At 43.2% G+C, this 19,814-nt stretch overlaps 1 protein-coding gene and 1 long non-coding RNA gene across 10 annotated transcripts in view; one reads left to right on the top strand and one right to left on the bottom strand.

Annotated features, from left to right (window-relative positions):
- The window catches only part of LOC139061125 (uncharacterized), a 401,615-nt gene that overhangs the window by 185,284 nt on the left and 196,517 nt on the right, over positions 1-19,814 (bottom strand). The window lies entirely within an intron of this gene.
- LOC139046687 (GRIP and coiled-coil domain-containing protein 2-like) overlaps positions 1-19,814 on the top strand; it is a 159,229-nt gene that overhangs the window by 39,256 nt on the left and 100,159 nt on the right. For 8 of the 9 annotated variants that reach the window (XR_011515183.1, XR_011515182.1, XM_070540652.1 and 5 more), the window contains 3 exons: positions 3,757-3,957; positions 6,010-6,172; positions 13,997-14,175. Coding sequence is in view for 7 of the 9 variants with exons in the window: in XM_070540652.1 (XP_070396753.1) it covers positions 3,757-3,957; positions 6,010-6,172; positions 13,997-14,175 (543 nt within the window). In the remaining 2 variants the exon portion in view is untranslated. The remainder of the gene's footprint in view (positions 1-3,756; positions 3,958-6,009; positions 6,173-13,996; positions 14,176-19,814) is intronic. The other variant, XM_070540667.1, reaches the window with a different exon arrangement.

Below are 19,814 nucleotides of genomic sequence, written 5' to 3'. Positions count from 1 at the left end.
TCGGGGCCATATGTCTTATTGTGTATGCATAGAAGGAAGTGGAACCCACTTTGATCATGCGGTCTTTTGAACACGCTGGCTTCTCGAAGGAAAGCCCCGCCGATGCTGATGCTGACTATTCATGTGCACTTGATGAAGAAGGAGCAGAGTATTGCGACCTCATCAATGCACTCTGCGCAGAGGATAGCGAATCCGGTGCAGTCGGCTTTACCGAGTATCTGAACTTTGAAAATGATCAACAAACGTGCTACTCCGAGTTTGAGAGCAAAGCTATTGCTGATGCGACCGTGTGCGATGACAGCGATGATGACAACGTTAACGAGCCCTCCCGAGCACCTGCTCTCGGGGAAGTTATTGGATCGCTGAACGTTATTCGCAGTTTTGTTGAGTGCCACAGTGAAAATTCTCAAATGCTGCACATAGTTGGCCAACTAGAAAACATGACCTTTGGAGCCTCAAACTACAGGACGCAGCAAACCAGCATGTCTGATTACTTTAAGAAATTCAAAGAACGCCGAATAAAAATAGTGCATTCCTGCAGCGAAATTTTTTGCCTGGGTTGCATTTTTTTTGTGTTCAGTTCATTCGAAAACTTGCTTAATTTGAAGATCTTTTGTGGTCCCGATGACTTCGAATTAACAAGGTTTTACTGTGGATGTAGTTAAATGAATAGCAAGCATATGCTGGAGGAACAAATAAACTGAAATGCTTTACACAGCAATAAGCAGCATAGTCAACTTGAGCTACAAAGCAATACACAAGTGAACCATCTAATGGATCGAACAATGGGAAGTTGGCATGTCATTGAGGTAAATGAAGAAAAGTAAACGAACCAGGACAGAACCTTGAACTCGTAAAGCAATAGAACAGAGTGATCAATCATTCGCAGTGACAAACTGAGATATAATAAGAACATTTTCGATCCATGGAAGAATGTATGATTCTGAGGTGGAGTTTGCTAAGCTTGAACCAGAGAAGCTGATGAGAAACCAAGTCAAATTAGTTGCAGAAATCCCGATAGATGCACTTGCTGCTGAATTCTGTCTATAGCAGCAAACAGGTAATTTGTGAGTGCAATGAGTTGCTTCTCACAGTAATAAAAGAAAGAAAATTATGTGAAGTGGGGCAAATGAGTTGTAAATAAATTGTATGCTCAAACACTTCGCATTTTACGCTAGTCCATGATATTCGCCTGTAGTTACTATAAAATCCAAAGCAAAGAGCCCCATTGGAGTATGTGCCCCTTCCCTTTTTATAGGCAACTGCCGCAGCGATAGTGTCGCTTAGAGCAAATTTTGCCCTAAGTGAAGCATTGCAGCATGGTTATCACAGCACTACTCTTAATGTGATAGTGTTAAGGAGCGCACGTTGCAGAAAATACCCAGGAAGCACCTGTCGCAGAAAATACCACACATACCCAGGCTGTTCATGTGACGCAAGAAATTCACTGAACTAATTGAATTTCTCAAGCTAAAATACGTGCAAAAATCGTAAACTAGAACTTCACACAACCTACAGACAGGATAGCTCTCGGATTGTAATTTGAATATACGAGAAAACATAATTCTGTTTTGCGAAAACTCAAACAAACCCTTTTTCCAGCGTTTTTACAAAGCACAGACAGGAAACGGCGTCTGCCATTTGTGCACGCCGGTACCTAAATATCTCAGAGTCCACAGAGCAGCGCACCCGCTTCCTTGAAAGACTTCCAGATGGCACTCGCCTCCACCGCATCGCGACTCCTGTAAAAGGCTGCGTTTTGACCAGAAAGCAGGCCTTCATGCATAGCGTTCGCCACGAGCGTTTTCCGGTAAACATTACGGTTACATACGCTGCAGTTGCCAAGCGTGAGAAGCAGTTGGGGATCTTTGAATGCTATTGCATTCCACTCTTTAAGCGTCCTCCATATTTTTCTTTTCATGTGTGCCTGAGGTGATGTTCAGGTATCATTAAGATTCATGTTACTGTTCGTGGTGAAATGGAAATATATATATATATATATATATATATATATATATATATATATATATATATATATATATATACTCTGAAAAGAAAAGCTTTGAGGCGGTGTTTTTCAGCTATGGATGCCTGCTTTTACCAGGCATCCTTAGTTATGATGGTGCTTGGCAGCACGATCATAGCAGCTCAAGGGCGTTCAGTTTCCCTTATGTTTTTCACCTATATATTTGGCTGCAGTGATAGTGTAGGGACACTTGCTTTGTATAGTACATGTGCTAACTGAGGAACTGGCATCACTGGACTTTATGGCAGAACTTCACCTACTTTCAACTCAATAAGTACTGCGAAAATGCTTGAAAACATTATGAATGAATGCAATTACCTATTTATATTTGAAATTCACCATGAAATGAGCAAATCATGGTATGATGACACCGTTGAAGTTGGCATTAGATTCATTGCACTGCAGGGGCATAGTCAGGGGGTAGTTGTGGTGGCAGAACACCCCCCAAAATTTTCTGAGCGCCACATACCCCCCTCTCTCCCTCCTTTCAGTCTTTTTTTGGCCCGTGCTATTTACACACCTCATCGATATATTAAAATGTAAAAATGAAAATAAGAGTGTCGGTTTGTTGATAAAATGGTCCCTGTTCTAAACACCAGGTGGCACCACTAAGCTGAAGTTATTGTGTCTCCTTCTTTTGTTCCTTCACTCGGCATTGAGATTCCCGTAAGACTCACAGTCGTCTCTCTAAAAGCTTCACTCTGTTGATTTTGATTCCATGGAGCCCTTTCATTGCATTTTTTACATATACTTTCAATCTCATGCTTATAGTGTGTGTGTATGTGTGTGGGCTCTTATGTTGGCATGAATGTTCTGGTACATTTGTGTTTTTTTTTTTCATGCAAGTGTTCTTTTGGAAGAAAATAAGTCTTTGGAGTCCTGTGTGCACCCGTGTTTTTATGAAGATATTACAGTGAATTAAACAACTAACCCTTCGGCTTTATTAAAGCACAAGAATGACTAAGCTGTTATTTGTGCTCAGGCTCTCTTTCTGTTTTTTTACTGGTGGCATATAACACCTCAAAAAAAATATTTCTGGCTACGCCATTGTCTCACTGACAGAATCGATCACTTGAGTTCGTATGCAGTAAAACAGTCAAATTTGGATTTCATAACGCAGAAATGTCAGAATTATTTGAATGTTGAGTTGTCGCAAGACAAATAAAGCAATAAACAAATGTTTAATGCATCAGTATCCCTTTAATTGGAGAAATCGGTTACGCTAGTTTGTATTTTGCACTAAATTTGTTTGGAAAGTGGGAAGTTCTTGTAACCTGTCTGAATTTGCACAAATATTCTGCAGAACACTGAGGCCCTTGTGACTTGTATTGGGGCAGTGGCAGCATGAGACACAAATGTCTGATCTGAATATACATGCTTTTCATTACTGAGTACGTCTGTTTTTGTTGCCACTGACCAAGTCGGCAATGGTAGGCCAAGCTAAGTTTTTTGTTGTATGGTTAGTAGTATAATATTTTGTGTGCACACCATAAGCAGCAGATTCAGCTGGCATTTGGTTGCCTCCAAGGTGTACTGTCTAGCATTGCTGAGAACTTCCTCAAGGATGTTAAGATGAATTCTCAAATAAGCTGAACAGATGAGGAAAACAAGCAAATTTCCAAGCAGCAAGCAAGTTCCTTTTGTGTTCATCATGAAGTAAGTCTATAGTAGGTTCAATAATTTGCTAGTGTTTTCGGAGAATCTTTTGCAACGCTTTTGTGTCTGTGCAGGCTTGGGAGCATTGCAAGGTAGAATTGGAGGGCAAGCTGACCTCAGCGGAGTCTCAAGCTAGTAGTGCTAAGGAACAAGAGGAGAAGTTGCTGTGCCACATCAAGGTCTTGGAGGAGCAGCTCTCGGAGGCCAACAAGCAAATGCTTGCTGAAAAGGAGCAGCTTGCTAGGACTGCCATGCAACTGGAGAAAGTGCAGAAGGCAGGCATAATCTTAATTATTACATAATTGTTATGTACACATTGCTATTGTATCTACAATTTAAGAAATGCAGACATGACAAGAAAACAAATATTAAATGCTGTCTAGTCAGTACATACACCACCAATTATACCATTCCTACACACTGTTTAGCCATAGCTATCCCTCCCACAGAGTTGAAGCCTTTCTTGCCCAGAACACTGAGAAACTTTTGGCAATTCATCTGGAACCATGAAACCTCAAATAAACTTAATTTAATTAAGCTGCACGTACAAAATTGGCCTTCAGTAACAAAAGCGCGACAAACTGATGTCATGTTCTGTCATCTGAGAATAGGACACACATACCCTATGGTACGCATTCTTACCTCCTGACTGGTAGTGAACCTCCTCTCTGTGGTAGGTGTGTTGAGAGGCTGACCGTTCTCCACATCTTGGTGGAGTGTTGGGAAGCAGAAGCTCAACGAAAAAAGTACTTTCCTATAACATACCGATGCCACATTCCCCTTCATCCAGCAATGTTTGTTGGAGCAGAACCAATTTTTGATCATAAATCAGTTTTAAAATTTTTACAAGGTGTCGATTTATTGTGCATTATAAGCCCACAATATTCGTAACACATCCTCTCTCGAGAGGCTGGTGCTGCGGTAGTAGCAACCTGTATGGTACGTGCCTCCGGTACCTTATGCTTAAGGGCCTTGGTGAGGCAGTTGTGCTACTTTTAGCGACATATTTTAGTACATCACCTCTTCATAGTACATAGTTTTTTCATACCATATGTCATGTATCATTGTCCAGTTTTATTAAGAATACATTTACGCACTTTTCAAAGAATATATTTTAGGCCTCTATACAGCCGTGTTTCATCTACTTCTCGATGATCATTATTCGTTTAGCAATGGCAGTTTCTTATCATGGCCTTGGTGGTCTTTGAGCACTTCTGGCCCTTGCGCCAATAAACTCCAATCATCCTCATCATCACATTGTTTAGGATTATCCTGTAACTGAACAGAACTACACTTGAACCTCATTATAACGAAATTGAAGGGGGAGCCGAAATTACTTAGTTGTATACAGTACTTCATTATATCCATTATTGCTGTGTACTGCAATATATGCCGAATGGGGTGCACAATTGTAAACATGGAAATAAGAAGACAGCTTTACGGCACACGTAACTGCTACACGGCCACTCATGTGATGAAATTTGAATAAAACAAAAGAATCTGCAGCGTCTGCAACACGCGACTTAGCAACCTGATACGACACCCTTTAGGTAGCTGCCTTCTGATCCGCCGTGCATAGCCACGCAGCATGGTGCGACTTGTGCAGACATGCGCAAAACCCTCTATATTGCTCCAGGGAGATCCCGGAGGCCAAGCCCAGCTGCACCTGCCTGCATTGCGCCTTCATTCATACTGCCCCATCATTCATAGCGCTGTGTGTAGATGCGCACTGTCGTGTGGCTCGCGCAGCCAGGCAAGCGCAAGAGAGGTCATTGCAGAAGTATGATAGTGAACTGCTGCTTGTGTAGCTATGTGCAGCGGTGAGAAAGACCAGTGTTGCTTGACGGTGCAGTTGACATTGGACTGCTGCGTTTAGAACTGCTGCGGCGAACAAGGGCCGAACCACATGGAAAGCGGTGTACTCGGCCCCAACGATCGGGTATTTTTTGGTTTCGAAGATGAATCTGGATCGTTATATTTATTGGCAGGACAATTTTTCTTCATTAAAACAAGGTTTTATATACATGGATATCTATGGGGATTTCAAGGGGATTTCATTTACCGCGTTATATTCATTGTTTTCTTATATATCCTGTTTTGTTATGACGAGGTTCGAGTGTAAATGGATGAGGAGATCTAAGCGTGTCCGAGATCATATTCTCGTTCACTTTCAGGAATACTTTCATGTGTTGGCTTTCTAATCCACCCACCATATTGAGTTTTTTGTGGTGATTCTGAAAGAATGATGTGCTGCTGCTGCTTCATTCAAGGTGCAGAAAGTTGGAATGTAAAAGTGCATCATTCTTGTTTGCTGGCTCTTTTTGCAGGAGACTAAAATGCACACACTTCTGAACCTGGAGATCGCCGACTATGAGCGCACTGTAGCAGAACTGAATAACCTTTTGAAGGAGAAAAATGATGAGCTAGACAACACTAGGAAAGAGTCGTTGGCTTACCAGTCCAAAATTACCAACCTTGTTGAACACATTGGTGAGTGTTTTTTAGGTATCACGTCTCCTTTAAGCAAAGAATGTGTGCCCAGCAGGGCTTAATGCATGCCCAGCATACATACTTAGCGTTTAGCTGCTGTGTTTAGCTCAACTATGCTGGAAATGGGAGCTGTGGCAATTCTTCGCTGCTGTTATCATAAGCTTGATGTACACTTGCGGTTAAGCATGAAATGCTCATAGTAGGCTAAGTGAACCCGGTTTCAAGCTGGTAGACCTGTAGAGTTGCAGCAATGCCAGCACATTTCAACACTTTGAGGGTCACATTTTTTTCCAGAAATGCGTCCTCTTGGGGTCACATCTTTTATTGGAAGTCTTACATTTTTCAGGGTGATTTCAAGAAAAAACGAATAAATGATTTCATAGGTGCCATTAAAGCAACAAAATATTTGTGCAGTATTATACATGGATAAACTAGCATAATTCTTTTACAAATCTAATAAAATTAACATGTTAATGCTTATGTTATGTTAATGCTTAAATAGGTTTGGCACAACTAGGGCCTATATTTTGTAATGTTCTATTTCATTTTCCATTCTTACCATCTGTAGTGCTGAGGGACAAAGACAGCAGTGCAGTGGCAGTGGAGACATGTCCGAAACAATGAGTTTATATAAATAGAAAATGTAGTGGATTGTTAAAGAATACCGCCCAAGAGGGACATGGCCGCGAAACCAAGGCATGCCATGTGAGCTCCCGCAAGCATACTCTTTGTTGTGCACCCATCAGAAAAATTAAGTAAATTAGAAATTAGCAATAATCAATTGTTTAATAGCTAAATGACATCTTATCAGTTACCGCACGTCTCGCAAAAAGGGAGGCGTGCATAGCAGTATCGCCTGTTTGCAATCGTCCACCTCTAAACAAAGTAATTGCACGGTTCAGGAGAACCTTGCAGGTGAGCATGTTATATTAAAACTTTCAGAAATATGAAACGAGATCGCAATTGGTTTTTGCGACACCTGTAACTCAAACTGCGCACGTGACAATAGTGAATATAAAGTGTGCAAGCACATGGCGAACTAGGTGAAGCTGGAAAACTCCGTAACCACGACACTACCATAAGTGAATAACCACCAATTGAAAATTTTGTGGGGCTGCAACATTCATATGGGGACGGATTACTAGTGAAGCTGTTTACTACAAGTTCTCCGCTTTTACGGGGTCCTATTGTTGCTGGCTGTATTTGCGTTTTTCCTGTAGACACTTCTCCGCTCATTCCTCTGGTGTGAATCACCACACTACGTAAAGCAACTGAATGTTTAAAAGTAGCACCAACCACTTCCCTCCTCCTCAGTTTCACTCTCCCGCTCAGCACAGCATTGATGGTGGCGCCACCTAGGTCAGATCTGCTGTAGCAGACGACGGCCTACGCGCTACCGAATGAAATCCGGGGACAACTTCGTTCCAGCCTTGCAGAGCAGTTTTTGAGTCGAGATTTTGCTTCATCAATCAGTAAATGGCCTTTATAATGCCATATTGGAATTGTGCAAAAAGATAGAGAAAGGACCATTATTTAAGACATAAAGCATCCGCATGTTGAGAATTCGTGTTGCTGAAGCATGACGCATGCTCGTGGTATGCTCAAACACGTGCATAATTGCCAGAGTTTCAAGAAGTTTTGACTGCATGAATGTATGTGAACGTGGTTTCGTAGGTCCATATACGTGACCTGCAGAATACTTTGGTTTGGCCAGCTTGTGAAAGATTCCAACTGTCTTGGGTCAGCAATGCCTAGAAACTAGGCTGCTTCTGCTCTGCGCCTTTTACAGATGCGTAGCTAATGCACGGGTTCTGGCAGCCATGAGCAATCTTTTCACACGTAGACGGTATTGATAATGTGAACAACGTACCGGTAGTTTTCGCAGCTCATGAAATCGTTTATTTATTTCATTTATTACAATGCAAGAGGTTGAGGAAAGACAGGGGAAAGGCAGGAGATGTAAATTCAAGACGATGAGCAAAGCGAGAACAAGGCTCCCACTTTCACCTTGTTCTCGTAGTGCAAGAGGTTGGCATTTGATAGCAAGAATGAACTTCATGGCAAAACTAGACAGAGGTTTCGAAAATAATTATCCCCTCCACCCTATTATTAAACACTAACGCTTTTGTTGAAGTGCTAATTTTATATCTGCATACTCCGCACGTCTGTATTCTTTTGGGTTGTAAATCCGTTGCAGGGAAGCAGTGTTTCTATAATTGGAACACTATTTTTGAACCATATATTAGAGACAAAGATAACAAGAGGGTTGTACTACCATACAATCCTTACATAGGTTTAATAAAGGTGCTCAAGGACAGCAACTCTGACCGCACTCCATAATAAAAAACCGCGAAATTATTTGTCATAAGAGGTGCAAGGCAATGTACAGTGCACAGACGCCTGCAAGATCCATTTACTTAATTGGACGTGCAAAAATTTTAATGTTAAGCAGTAAAAATGCTAATCATTATCAGGTGCCCATGGTCGTTTGTGGCCTTTCTCTGCTATGATAATCCTGCACTCAAAACGTGCGAGTAGCTGCTGCTCATCCCTCCGATTTCAAAGATGCGTCCGGCAGCAGCCAGGATAGATGCGAAATGCAAGAGTCCTGTATACTGTGTGATCAAAGTGCACGTTAAACAGTCTCAGGTTACCTAAATTAAGTTATCCGGAGCCATCCACTACAACCTTCGGGACACTAAACGTGTTAAACACCACAAACCAAATCAATACATGCACGTGTACATTGAAGCAAAACAACTGCATTCGCAAGCCTTAGTGAGCCTTAAAAAAGCATCGAGAATGTGCTAACTTCTGGTAGAGCTGAAAAAAGAAGTCTCTTTTATGTCACACGCCAGCTGTAGATGCGAGCACTTTCGTGGCAACGTAAAACTACTATGAAATAAAGCGAGCACATTCCAAAAAAAGTCAACACAAACATCCTAAAAACCGCGCACAGCGTGGACACATACGCAAGCACTTTTTTAAAGAGGCGGGCGTAAATGAGGTTCAAAAGAAGAGGTAATGAAGAACTGTGCCATTTCACAAAGCTGTGTGTTTTTTGCAACCTCCTTGAAGTCTGCCTGCCCGATCCTATGCGTCCACACTTTGTGCGTTGTGCTCGCTGGATGGTAAACAAAAAAGCATTACGGCATCACAATGAAGGGCTTGTCCCGAACACATTTGATCTGGTCCGCTAACGCACTTGATCAATCTGTTTGCGCATACAACACTTTCATTGCACTGATCCTAGAATGGCAATCGCAGTGCGCTGGAAATAAAAAAATCTACAAGTGTGCAACGCGTACTTCCATGTGACATGGATTGGCCAGATGGGGAGCGGAGGAGTCTGGGGCAACAGGAGGCGGCATGGAGGAAGTGCCAAGGAAAGTGGAGTGGTGGATAGATCTAAGAATGGTGCTACTTTTGAAAGCTGCAATGGCTTTAACACTATGGCAACACAAGCGCTGCCGCGTGCACCGCACCTCCCATGCATCTGCCGCAACCGTAGCAGCAGCCGTGCCAGCACCTCCGATCTGCCTGATGTCGTAATGAGAGAAGCGCAGGCCACATTCACAGGCGCAGTTGCCACACTCTTTCCCCTCTCCCTTTACCCATCTCCATTGCTGCAGCGCCGTTGCCACACTCTTTTTCTCTCCCCGACCCTTCCTATCTATACAAACTTAAGGTCCCCCCCGCTCTCCGGGAACGCATGCAGGCAATGCATACGGGGGCTAGAGATAAACAGGTTCGCTGTAAAATCAGTTCTGGCAGAAGCTTAGGAGTAGCACCACAATAACAAATCTTTATAGAATATACAAGAGGTTGCAGTACCCCCAGAGTGACACTAGGCAGCGCTTTGTTCAAAAAGGCACATTTTTTCAAGAGTTGGGTTGCCATTTTACATGTATGTTGTCTATGACTTGTTTTCGCTACCATACATACGTGGGTTAAATTGCACCTGTAGAGTCACACTAATGCCAGTGCCACTGCATATTAAATTAAGCCACTGCTACCTACAAAACACAAAATCACATTGCGTGTGTTAGCAGGAGGGAAAGACTATATGCAGTTGGAAATTGTTCACTTTTTGTACTTGTTATGATGCCCCTATACTCAATGCCCTATGCAAGGCCTGTAAGGTGTTTTCTAAATAAATAAATAAATGTGCAGTGTCAGTTAACTTGTTCTTGGACAGAGGTGTGGCAAAAAAGTCACAATAACCAAGTAAGGCTAAAATGATGATGCTATAAATAAAAATGTGGGGACAGTGGTTAGTGTTGCAGTAAAAGAATAAGAAAAAAAACTTTTGATGATGGCAGCGAGCATCATCAGTGATATAATGCACTCTTCATGCTTATACCTAGTCATGGAAATGATAGAGATGGTATTCTTTTTCAATGCTTGAGAGTTACCACAAATTATTTCTTTGTCCAATGTGCAGCTGTAGCAAATATGACATCACTGCTGGTGGTGTTCTTTATTGTCAGGCATGTGTTGTACTTCGATGCTTAAAGGGTCACTTAAATGAGAAAGTAGCTCTTACTTAGAGAATAGGGTTGGTAAGCCAGAAAATACTTAGGTGGATGGTGACGACGACGTCTTCTGAGTTACTGCACCAGTCACCAAGACATCACGGAACTTGGTGGCATCTGCTAGGGTTGAGATAATTGTTTATTGGCAAAAATGGTGTTCTAAAGGAGCAAAAGATTAAACAGTTTCTGGAACTTTTACTGAGCCAGTGTGGCCTAAATACGAAAAAATACTTTGAAATCCGGGATGTCAAACTGGCATTGGGGTTTGGCCAACACTACCTGGATATCACTAGGCCTATTCACTCTGATCCCTGATGTCATGCTACCTGGCCCGAAATTTTCATTGCCAAGGTTGACGCAACGAAAGCAGTGACGTCGAAATCACCAAGGTTTACTCAGGAACATCCCCATTAGATCCTGCAGCAGTCATGCCAGATAGCATGACATCATGGATCAGAGTGAACAAGCCTTGTGCTGTCTAGGTGATGTTGGTTTGGCGTGAAATTAGAAAAAAGATTACCTTTACATTCATTTTCTCTTCTAACAATTAGGGGTTTGCGAATACTCAAATAGAACTGAATCGAATAGTGAGGGTTCGAAAATTCGATTCCTGAATTGAATATCTACAGTTCGCTGTGCTGCATCTCATGTGCGCCGTGGAGGCCGCACATCTTGATGGCACGTGAGCGAGCACCTCATTTATAATTGTTTTCGATGCAAAATGAGCACCAATCACGCCGTGAATGCGCCGCCCTGCCCCTGCTGATGCGGTCATGAACTTTGGCGAGTGCTTCTGCTATGCCTGTCGATGTGGTGATCGTGCACACAGCACCCAAATACCGCGATCTACAGAATGGCACCACATCGGCCAGCGCTGCTTCTGTCCACACAAGGTTCGTTCAAATCAACAGGACTGATCAAAACGATAATGAGATGCTGGCAAAGGGAACGGCAACAAAATCAGCGTGCATTCAGTAAGTGCGCAGGTCAGGTCAACTAGACATACGCCTGAAGGCACACAGATCGTGTTGGATACGCGGCGACCCCGTAACCCGACGACAGCAGTCAGCAGTGTGTTGCCGTCTCGTCCTTGTCTTTTTGAGCTGTTATTTGTTCACTATGAATCAGAACCAACTAGCCCACCAATAAGCCTTAACAAGATCAATCTAAACCATATGCATGATCTCGAGATCGAGCGCTGAACCACAAGGTCGAATGTAGCAGCAAGTATTCCGCAACGTCTTGCAGCCGATTATCACACTGCCGATGCCATTAGGCCTAATCAGTGCTGCTTCTTTGGGCGTCGGCGACTGAAGTTGCCGACGCCCAAACTAAAGTACTAAAGTAATGTTTAACAGTCTCGGAAGAGAACAACAATTTACAATAGGCAGCGAGGCACTGCAAGTAGTAAGGGAATACATCTACTTAGGGCAGGTAGTGACGGCAGATCCGGATCATGAGACAGAAATAATCAGAAGAATAAGAATGGGCTGGGGCGCGTTTGGCAGGCATTCTCAGATCATGAACAGCAGGTTGCCATTATCCCTCAAGAGGAAAGTGTATAATAGCTGCGTCTTACCAGTACTCACCTACGGGGCAGAAACCTGGAGGCTTACGAAAACGGTTCTACTCAAACTGAGGACAACGCAACGAGCTATGGAAAGAAGAATGATAGTTGTAACATCAAGGGATAAGAAAAGAGCAGATTGGGTGAGGGAACAAACGCGAGTTAATGACACCTTAGTTGAAATCAAGAAAAAGAAATGGGCATGGGCAGAACATGTAATGAGGAGGGAGGATAACCGATGGTCATTAAGGGTTACGGACTGGATCCCAAGGGAAGGGAAGCGTAGCAGGGGGCGGCAGAAAGTTAGGTGGGCGGATGAGATTAAGAAGTTTGCAGGGACGGCATGGCCACAATTAGTACATGACCGGGGTAGTTGGAGAAGTATGGGAGTGGCCTTTGCCCTGCAGTGGGCGTAACCAGGCTGATGATGATGATGATGACTGAAGTTGTGGTTTGGTGCCAAATCGACGTACATCTATTCGCAGGAGCTTTGCGACTCTCGGAAAGCTGACAAATTGCTCTGCAAACGAAAGCGAGTACGGGATGGGAACAAAGTCGTTCACGGATGGCTACCAACTTCATGACACACCGTTTGGCAGCCCCGCATTCCTGACGCCATTCACCCGTGCATTCTTCCAAACACATTGGCCTTTTTTGTAGCTTCTAGCTACCCATGCCAAATTTGACTTTACCCAGTGGGTGCGAAAGTATCACATGACTAGTGTGCCGACCCCGACCTGGCAGCATACATTTGCGTGGACGGTGGGTGGGCGAGCATGGTGGAGGGAGAGGGAGGGAGGGAGGGAGGGAGGGAGGGAGGGGGGAAGCGTCGTGCGCACTTGCAGTGGTCCTCCTGATTTAGGAATCTGACAATGATTTAGGAATCTGACAAGTAGCAAATCAAGCTGAACCTGACAATGAAAAGGCGCTTGCTCTTTACAGTCGGTGCCGACCACGGTCGACTCCCACTGCATTAATGATGGCTATGCACGGAGTGGTGATTGAGTCACATGATGCGCGGTCCGTACTTTCATCTGTCACGCAGGTTGGCTATACGATAACTGACCTACTGTAAAGATGGGAAGGCCCTTCTGTATTTTGTAGGAAAACTGGAAAGCAAAACTTTCACTACAAGGAAAGGTTGCCATAAAGCACAAGTCCGCTATTAAACTGAGAATCTCACTGGTATTCAGTGCAGCATTACGTCACTAATTTTTTAGTTTCAGAGAGGGAAAAAAGAACTTAATTCTATTCAACAGACATTCTGTTGATAAAAAAATAATTTTCCAGATCTTCATATACTAGAACTTAGCTGCAATCAGTGCTGACATATACTGATTTAGAATTCCCTTTAATATTACACCATACTGTATATATGTACCTGAGTTACTAATAGCTGGCTACATTTTTGTTGCGCAATGCTAGGAGACTGCACAGCATGTGTAGCACATGTTTTTTGGCCCAAAATTTCTAAGCGTTAAGTTTTGTGATAAATTTTCTGATGTTCGATTTGTTATTTGGCATTTCTTATTTTTTATTCAATTCCATGTTTACTATTCGGTATTTGCACACCCATACTAATAATCAATCTATTATTGTGAAATTCATGAAAATATAGTTTTCAAAGTATATTTTGCTGTTCTTTGTGCCTCTTTAGTGTCCTTTTAGGCTAGCGAGGAATTTCGTAGCTCCTTGTGCTACTAGTGCTTCTGGTGGTTATAGGTTTCCTGGAGAACCAGAAAAAAGCAGATGATGAGCGAGTACTGGCCTACAAGGAAACCGTAGCCAACTTGAAAGAGGAGCTGTCAAAGAGCCGGAAATATGAAGAAGAATTGCGAGAGGCTGAGGTGAGGCTTGAGTCAGAAGTCAAAGCAGCCCAGCTGAGGGAGGAGGAGTTGAAGGTGAGTGATTTTTTTTAGCTTAAAGTCGCTGTTGATGCTTAGCATTCCCTTTAGAAAGTTGCTCGCGCATGGCACGGCTTGGCTGTATATTTATTTTTCTTGCAGTTATAGCTTTGTGCAGCCCACATGCTTTCTTTGCCTTAATATTCATTTGAATGAGAATCACGAGGCACATTGAAAAAGTAAGAATTTCAATGTGCAAAAATATTTCCAAAGCAGATTCACTGTCATTCCCGCAGCTATGCAGATGACCAGGTTTTGTGCCTTGTCTTGCATTTACATTAGTGGCACTGATGTTAATCTTTGGCAAATCCACATTTTGGAAGTCAAAATGTGCAGGTCATTATGAAATATAACACGTATGACCATACACAGAAGCTTTTAGAGCTGGAAAGGCAACTAAAAAGTGGTATATTTTTGCAGGCTCGGCTCTCACTATTCGTATTTGTAGGTGCAACTTCGGTGTTCCCATTGGGAAGTGCACAGTGCCCATTTTCAATCCCAGATGGATGTGTTGGCTGTGATAAAATTCAATTTTTTTTCACAGATCTTATGCTTCATAAATGCTTGTGGGCAGGGGTACAATAGGCATGTTCCCTTTCATAATGATTTACCTAAGGAACTAACAATTTACTCTAGTCAAGCAGTGATTATTGCTGTTGTAACACTGCAGACCTTGCTCATTATAGTCAGAGATAGTGCAAGAATGCAGTGGCAGATGTGCCCCTCAAAGGGAATATGTATGTGCATGTGCCATTGACTCATGTCATCCGAGTCTCTTCCGCTTGCTACCTATGTCTCTGCTTTCACCTTGGTTATATTCTGACCTAGTGTGAACCACCTCTTTTTTTTTTTTTGAAGGGGGGTAGGGTGTTATACAGTAAAAGCTTGTTAATTCGAACCACAAGGGGAAGCCGCTTCAGTTCTAATTAACGAAAGTTCGAACTGACGAAAGTGAAGGAGAACAACAGTACACTGCGATTTGGAAGCAGTACGGCATGTCAGAAATTTGGCATGTCAGAAAATGATGGCGTGTGCTGCGGGCACACGCCATATTCAAGTCGCAGCTCTGGGTCAGACTGTACCACACCACTGATGTCCACCAAAACGAACGTTAGCCAAGGCTTAACACCATCATAAAGAATCGCGACGGCCGGTACATCCTAAGCTGAAAACAGATGTGCGCAACAGGTGAAGACTGCCGAGACAAAGACGCTGAACATGTGAAGGTGGTGAAGGCCCCGATTCGTCGGTTCTTGATTGCAAGCACAGCTGCAACACACTTGATTCGCTGTATTTTGGTGCTTGCCGCACCATCTGCCGTGCAACATAGCAGCTAGACAAGATTTGCAAAGCCTCCGAGATTCGCGACGGGCAAGAAGACTCGGAGGTCACATAAAACGGAGAGGAGGCAGCCGCCGCTGCCTTCTGGCCGATACCGCGCCGGTTAGATTTTTTCAGATTTTGCCTTCTCTCGCCGTTCTCTCCATTCCGGAGGCGATGCAGCCTTGTGTGTTGTGTATAGGCAGTAGGTGCGTTTCTCTGGCCGTGTGCCAGGCGCCAAGCCGCCGGCACGGTGGCACGTAGTTCGAATTATCTGTGGCAAAACCTTCTCGCGTTCGAATTAGCGGGCTTTTTTATACATAGACTTCTGTGGAGCTTGGCCGGACCAAATCGTACAGTTAGAATTATCCATAAATTCGAATTATTGAAGTTCGAATGAACAAGCTTTCACTGTAGTTCATCATGAGGTGAAAGAGGACATGCCCTTTCTCTCATCATCCCCACACATGCTGATCTTGGTTGTTATGGTTATGTTATGGTTACAGAACTATTTTCCTGGTTATGTAGGGGCTAAGAACAGGTGCAGCATGGTGAGGTGCCTCCCCTGTATTCTTGGCCTGTCACTAACTATAACATGTGTTAAGTTGAACAATACCTCGTGTTAAAACACCATACCCTTTTTTACTTATATTTACTTATATTACTTATATTACTTATATAAATAGCTTGGGTATAAGAATATTGCACCATGTGATATTAGAGCACATCTTTGGCTCTATTTTAGTAGTAAATTCGGGAGAAAATTGAAAATAGCCCTAAAAAAGTTGTTTTCAAAATTGAAAAATTTTGCTGATCAGATCATGTGTAGGTGAAATTTAGGACAGGAAGATATTTGTCTCAGGTATGGAAATTGATGTGGAAATAGCAAGCGCATGTTACCAATTTCCACCAAAATTTGACGTTCAGAGCTTTGTAATGTCTTCTGAAAAAAAGGTGTCATTTATACTCAGATGTGCAATGTGCCACTTCTGTGCAAATATTTTAGTCCACAATTTACTTACTTACTTACAAGCTTACATTTTTTTTTATTTAGATGAGAAGGCATGCTCATAGGCTGGACAGCTTTTACGTACTAGTAAGGGTCCGAAATCATGCAGCATGTATAAAATGGCCATTTGTAACTAAAGGCATTAATTTTTTTTGTAAATATGTTTTTTGTTTGGACACTTACATTTTCGGGTTTGACATCTGTGGCAAACACAAGTTATGTGAAAATTAAAAATGTTGACTGAATGTAATTGCCTAATCTTATGTAAAAACACTAAGTGCCACTTCTTGTGCAGCGTTTAGTAGACTTCTATATATAGGTTGTTGTACAACCACTGCTAACTTCTCTTTTTTAGTCCATGATTGTCAACATGTGTGGCGCTGTTGTTTGATTTGTTCTGTTCATTGAGGACCTGAAATGAGCTTTTTCTGCTTCTGCTATTTTTGGGGGGTAACCTTAAAGGGCCCCTCACTAGGCCACCTAGCAAATGTTCATTATATGCTGAAAGTTATGTGCCCTTTATGGAGCATTTTACTTCAAGAATTTTTCAAATTGGTTCAATAATAGCTGAGATAGAAATATTTCAGTGCTGTGAACTCATGATTTCAGGAGGCGAGTGTCACCGCCAACATACACACTCTCCACTTGCCCCCATCTTGCCGCCGTAAGCAAAATTCCTTCCCTGCGTTCTCCCATACTGAAGCCGGAGAATCGCGTGGTGTAAACGTCACAGCCACTGCTTTTTTTTTTTTTCACGCTTTTTTGCTTTGCAGTACACTTCCAGTGATGGTCTCGCACGTGAGCTGTTGCGTTTGTCTCATTTCATGCAGCACACCATTTTGTGCACTTTGCACGAGAACACCTGACTAGCGGTATAAGTCAGTGCTACACGAGCACTGAGGCAGGCGCAAGCGGATCACAGTGCACGATCACGCGCTAGAACATGGTAGAAAATGGCATAGTTTCACTCTGCACGCGCAACTGCACTACATGGGAACAAGCAGATGAAAGGGAAGTACACCTATCCAGCTATGGTGCGAAGTAAAACAGACAAGCAGACATTAGGTATGGAGGTTTTATTATTTCTCTAAACTTTAATTCGTCTATTGAAGCAACAGATTGAGCACATAACTGTTGTTGCCTTGAATAATTCTCAGTCACGTGCCACTGTGAGTGACGTCGCAGCACGGTGAACTATTGTAGGGGTTGAAGGACGGACTTCGGGATGAAAACCCAAAACTTGGGAGGGTTTATTCTACATTATGTACAGAGAGGTGAGCGTCAATTAACAGTCGTGCAGTCATTACGGGCCGGCAGCAACTCGGACGCTACGGCCCGCGGCAAGAAGTTCGAGAGAGGTGAAACAGGGGATCAGGGAATCAGGGAATGCTCTGGTCTCTCTGGAATGCTTCTTATAAACCCTTCGAGCACTGGAAGTCGCGTCATGTTTGACCAATGGGAGGGTCCGCTCAGATGACGCCACTTTCAGCCAATGGTAGGCGCCCGTGCGATGGTTTCATACCCGGCGAAGAGAGTCGGCGCCTGGTCCTCCTCTCTTGATCATTTGATCCCCCTGCGATCTTGCCTCGCATACTGGCAATCCAGTTCTAAGGTGGAGAAGGAAGGGGGACGATTGGGCTCTATTGTCCGAGGACCCCTTCTAATCCCGGCGGCGTACGACCTTGTTGGCACGTGAACTTGTTGGCTCGTGCGCTCCTCTGGAATGTGCTTTCCCGCTTCTGCATTCCTCAATTAGCTGTGCTGCGATTCGATGTGGTCTGGGGAACTCGAAGTAGCCTCAGGAAACGGCGCCATATCTAACACTATGTAGACGCACTTGCACGATTGACGTTGACTCCCCGGCTAGGAGTGCGTGCCCGTGAGGAGAAGGATGCAGGGCAGGGATGTAGGAAGGATTTGGCTTGGAATTTCAGCTTTTTTCATGGCATGTAGTAGTTTAATACTTTGCAGGCACAATCGCTAGTGTTTCGAAATGTACAGACCTCTTGAGGGGCCATTTAGACCCTCTAGAGCAGTGTTCCCAAGGGGGACCTTTCCTAGGGATACGGGGGAGGCGGGGTTCATTCACAACATTCACAGTGGCCACTTTTTGCATGATGCTGATGGAATGGAAGTCGCATAAAGGGTTTGGGGGGCACAATGGGCGATCCCGCTTCCCTTCTCAGAACACACAGGTGTCTTGCGTCACATAGGCATTGTTATACCTTCTCTATTGGTCAATTAACAGCTTTTACCCTAGTGATGTCACTTGCATGGCCTGCTGGTGTCACAATTTGAAAAGTGACCAGCAAAGCCTGGAGAGGAGTATTAGCTTATTTTTTAATTTGAAATTTCCCTCCTGCACATAGTGCGGCCATGTTTGCCAGAGATTATCATCATGCCATTGTGTGTGCGATGTGCATGTTAATTTAAAATGTGTTCAAAATGTTACGAGATGATTTAGGGACCATTTAATGTAAGAACTGCTAGGTCCCCAGGGCCACTTGGCAAATAGGCTTGTGAATTTGATGCACATGCTTACATACCTAATTAATAACTTTGATTTAAGGAAGTTAGTGCAGTAATATTTTAAAAGCAATCTGTTGCTCCCAGTGTACCTGCTTTCTGCTTTACTTGTGTTTGTGTGGTCTCTGTATGCATTGTTTGATTTCCATTGGTTTTCTGGAAAGCTTTCACTTACAGTTTCCTTGTACGTTTTCTATTAGTCCGTGCTGATTTGTGATGTTTTTTATGTCTTTCTTCTTTCTTGCAGTGTGAAATCTGTTCTCCTGCATGTTTGCCCTTCTGGAAGTACCTCTTTCTCCTGCATGCACCTATTCTCTCCCTGCCATTGGCATGACCTCTGTCCATTTCATCTTTGTTGCTTTGTCTGAATTTTGCTGCTTGCTTGGCATTGCTTGAGCATAGATGAGATTGCCTTAGTCTTTTCAAAATGTAGATAGCAATATGTTATGGCCAAGGTATGCCAATTTCGTAAAATTGAAGTTAGAGTGAACTGGGGTATTACCTAAGGGCTTCTAAAAAAATATGCCTTTTGAGTCTGTAAATAGCGTTAGCATTGAAAGCTGCTGCTGGGCCACATTGCTCATGTCACAAAAGCAGGCAAGCTCCTCTTTGATGGCACTGTTATTTGTGCTTCTTAGATTCTATTTTTGTAAGGGCACCAAAACATGCAGAAGGCTTGCTCTTGCTCCCATGCTTTTATCATACGTGGTACAACATTGTCTTAAAGAGTTGTACAAGCAGCTTTTAAAGGGACACTAAAGGAAAATATTAAGTTGAGCTA

Source organism: Dermacentor albipictus, chromosome 1 (assembly GCF_038994185.2).
Source record: "Dermacentor albipictus isolate Rhodes 1998 colony chromosome 1, USDA_Dalb.pri_finalv2, whole genome shotgun sequence".
Classification (NCBI taxonomy): domain Eukaryota; kingdom Metazoa; phylum Arthropoda; class Arachnida; order Ixodida; family Ixodidae; genus Dermacentor; species Dermacentor albipictus.
The sequence above is the reverse complement of the archived record's forward strand: the minus strand, read 5'-3'. Positions and strand labels throughout refer to the sequence as shown.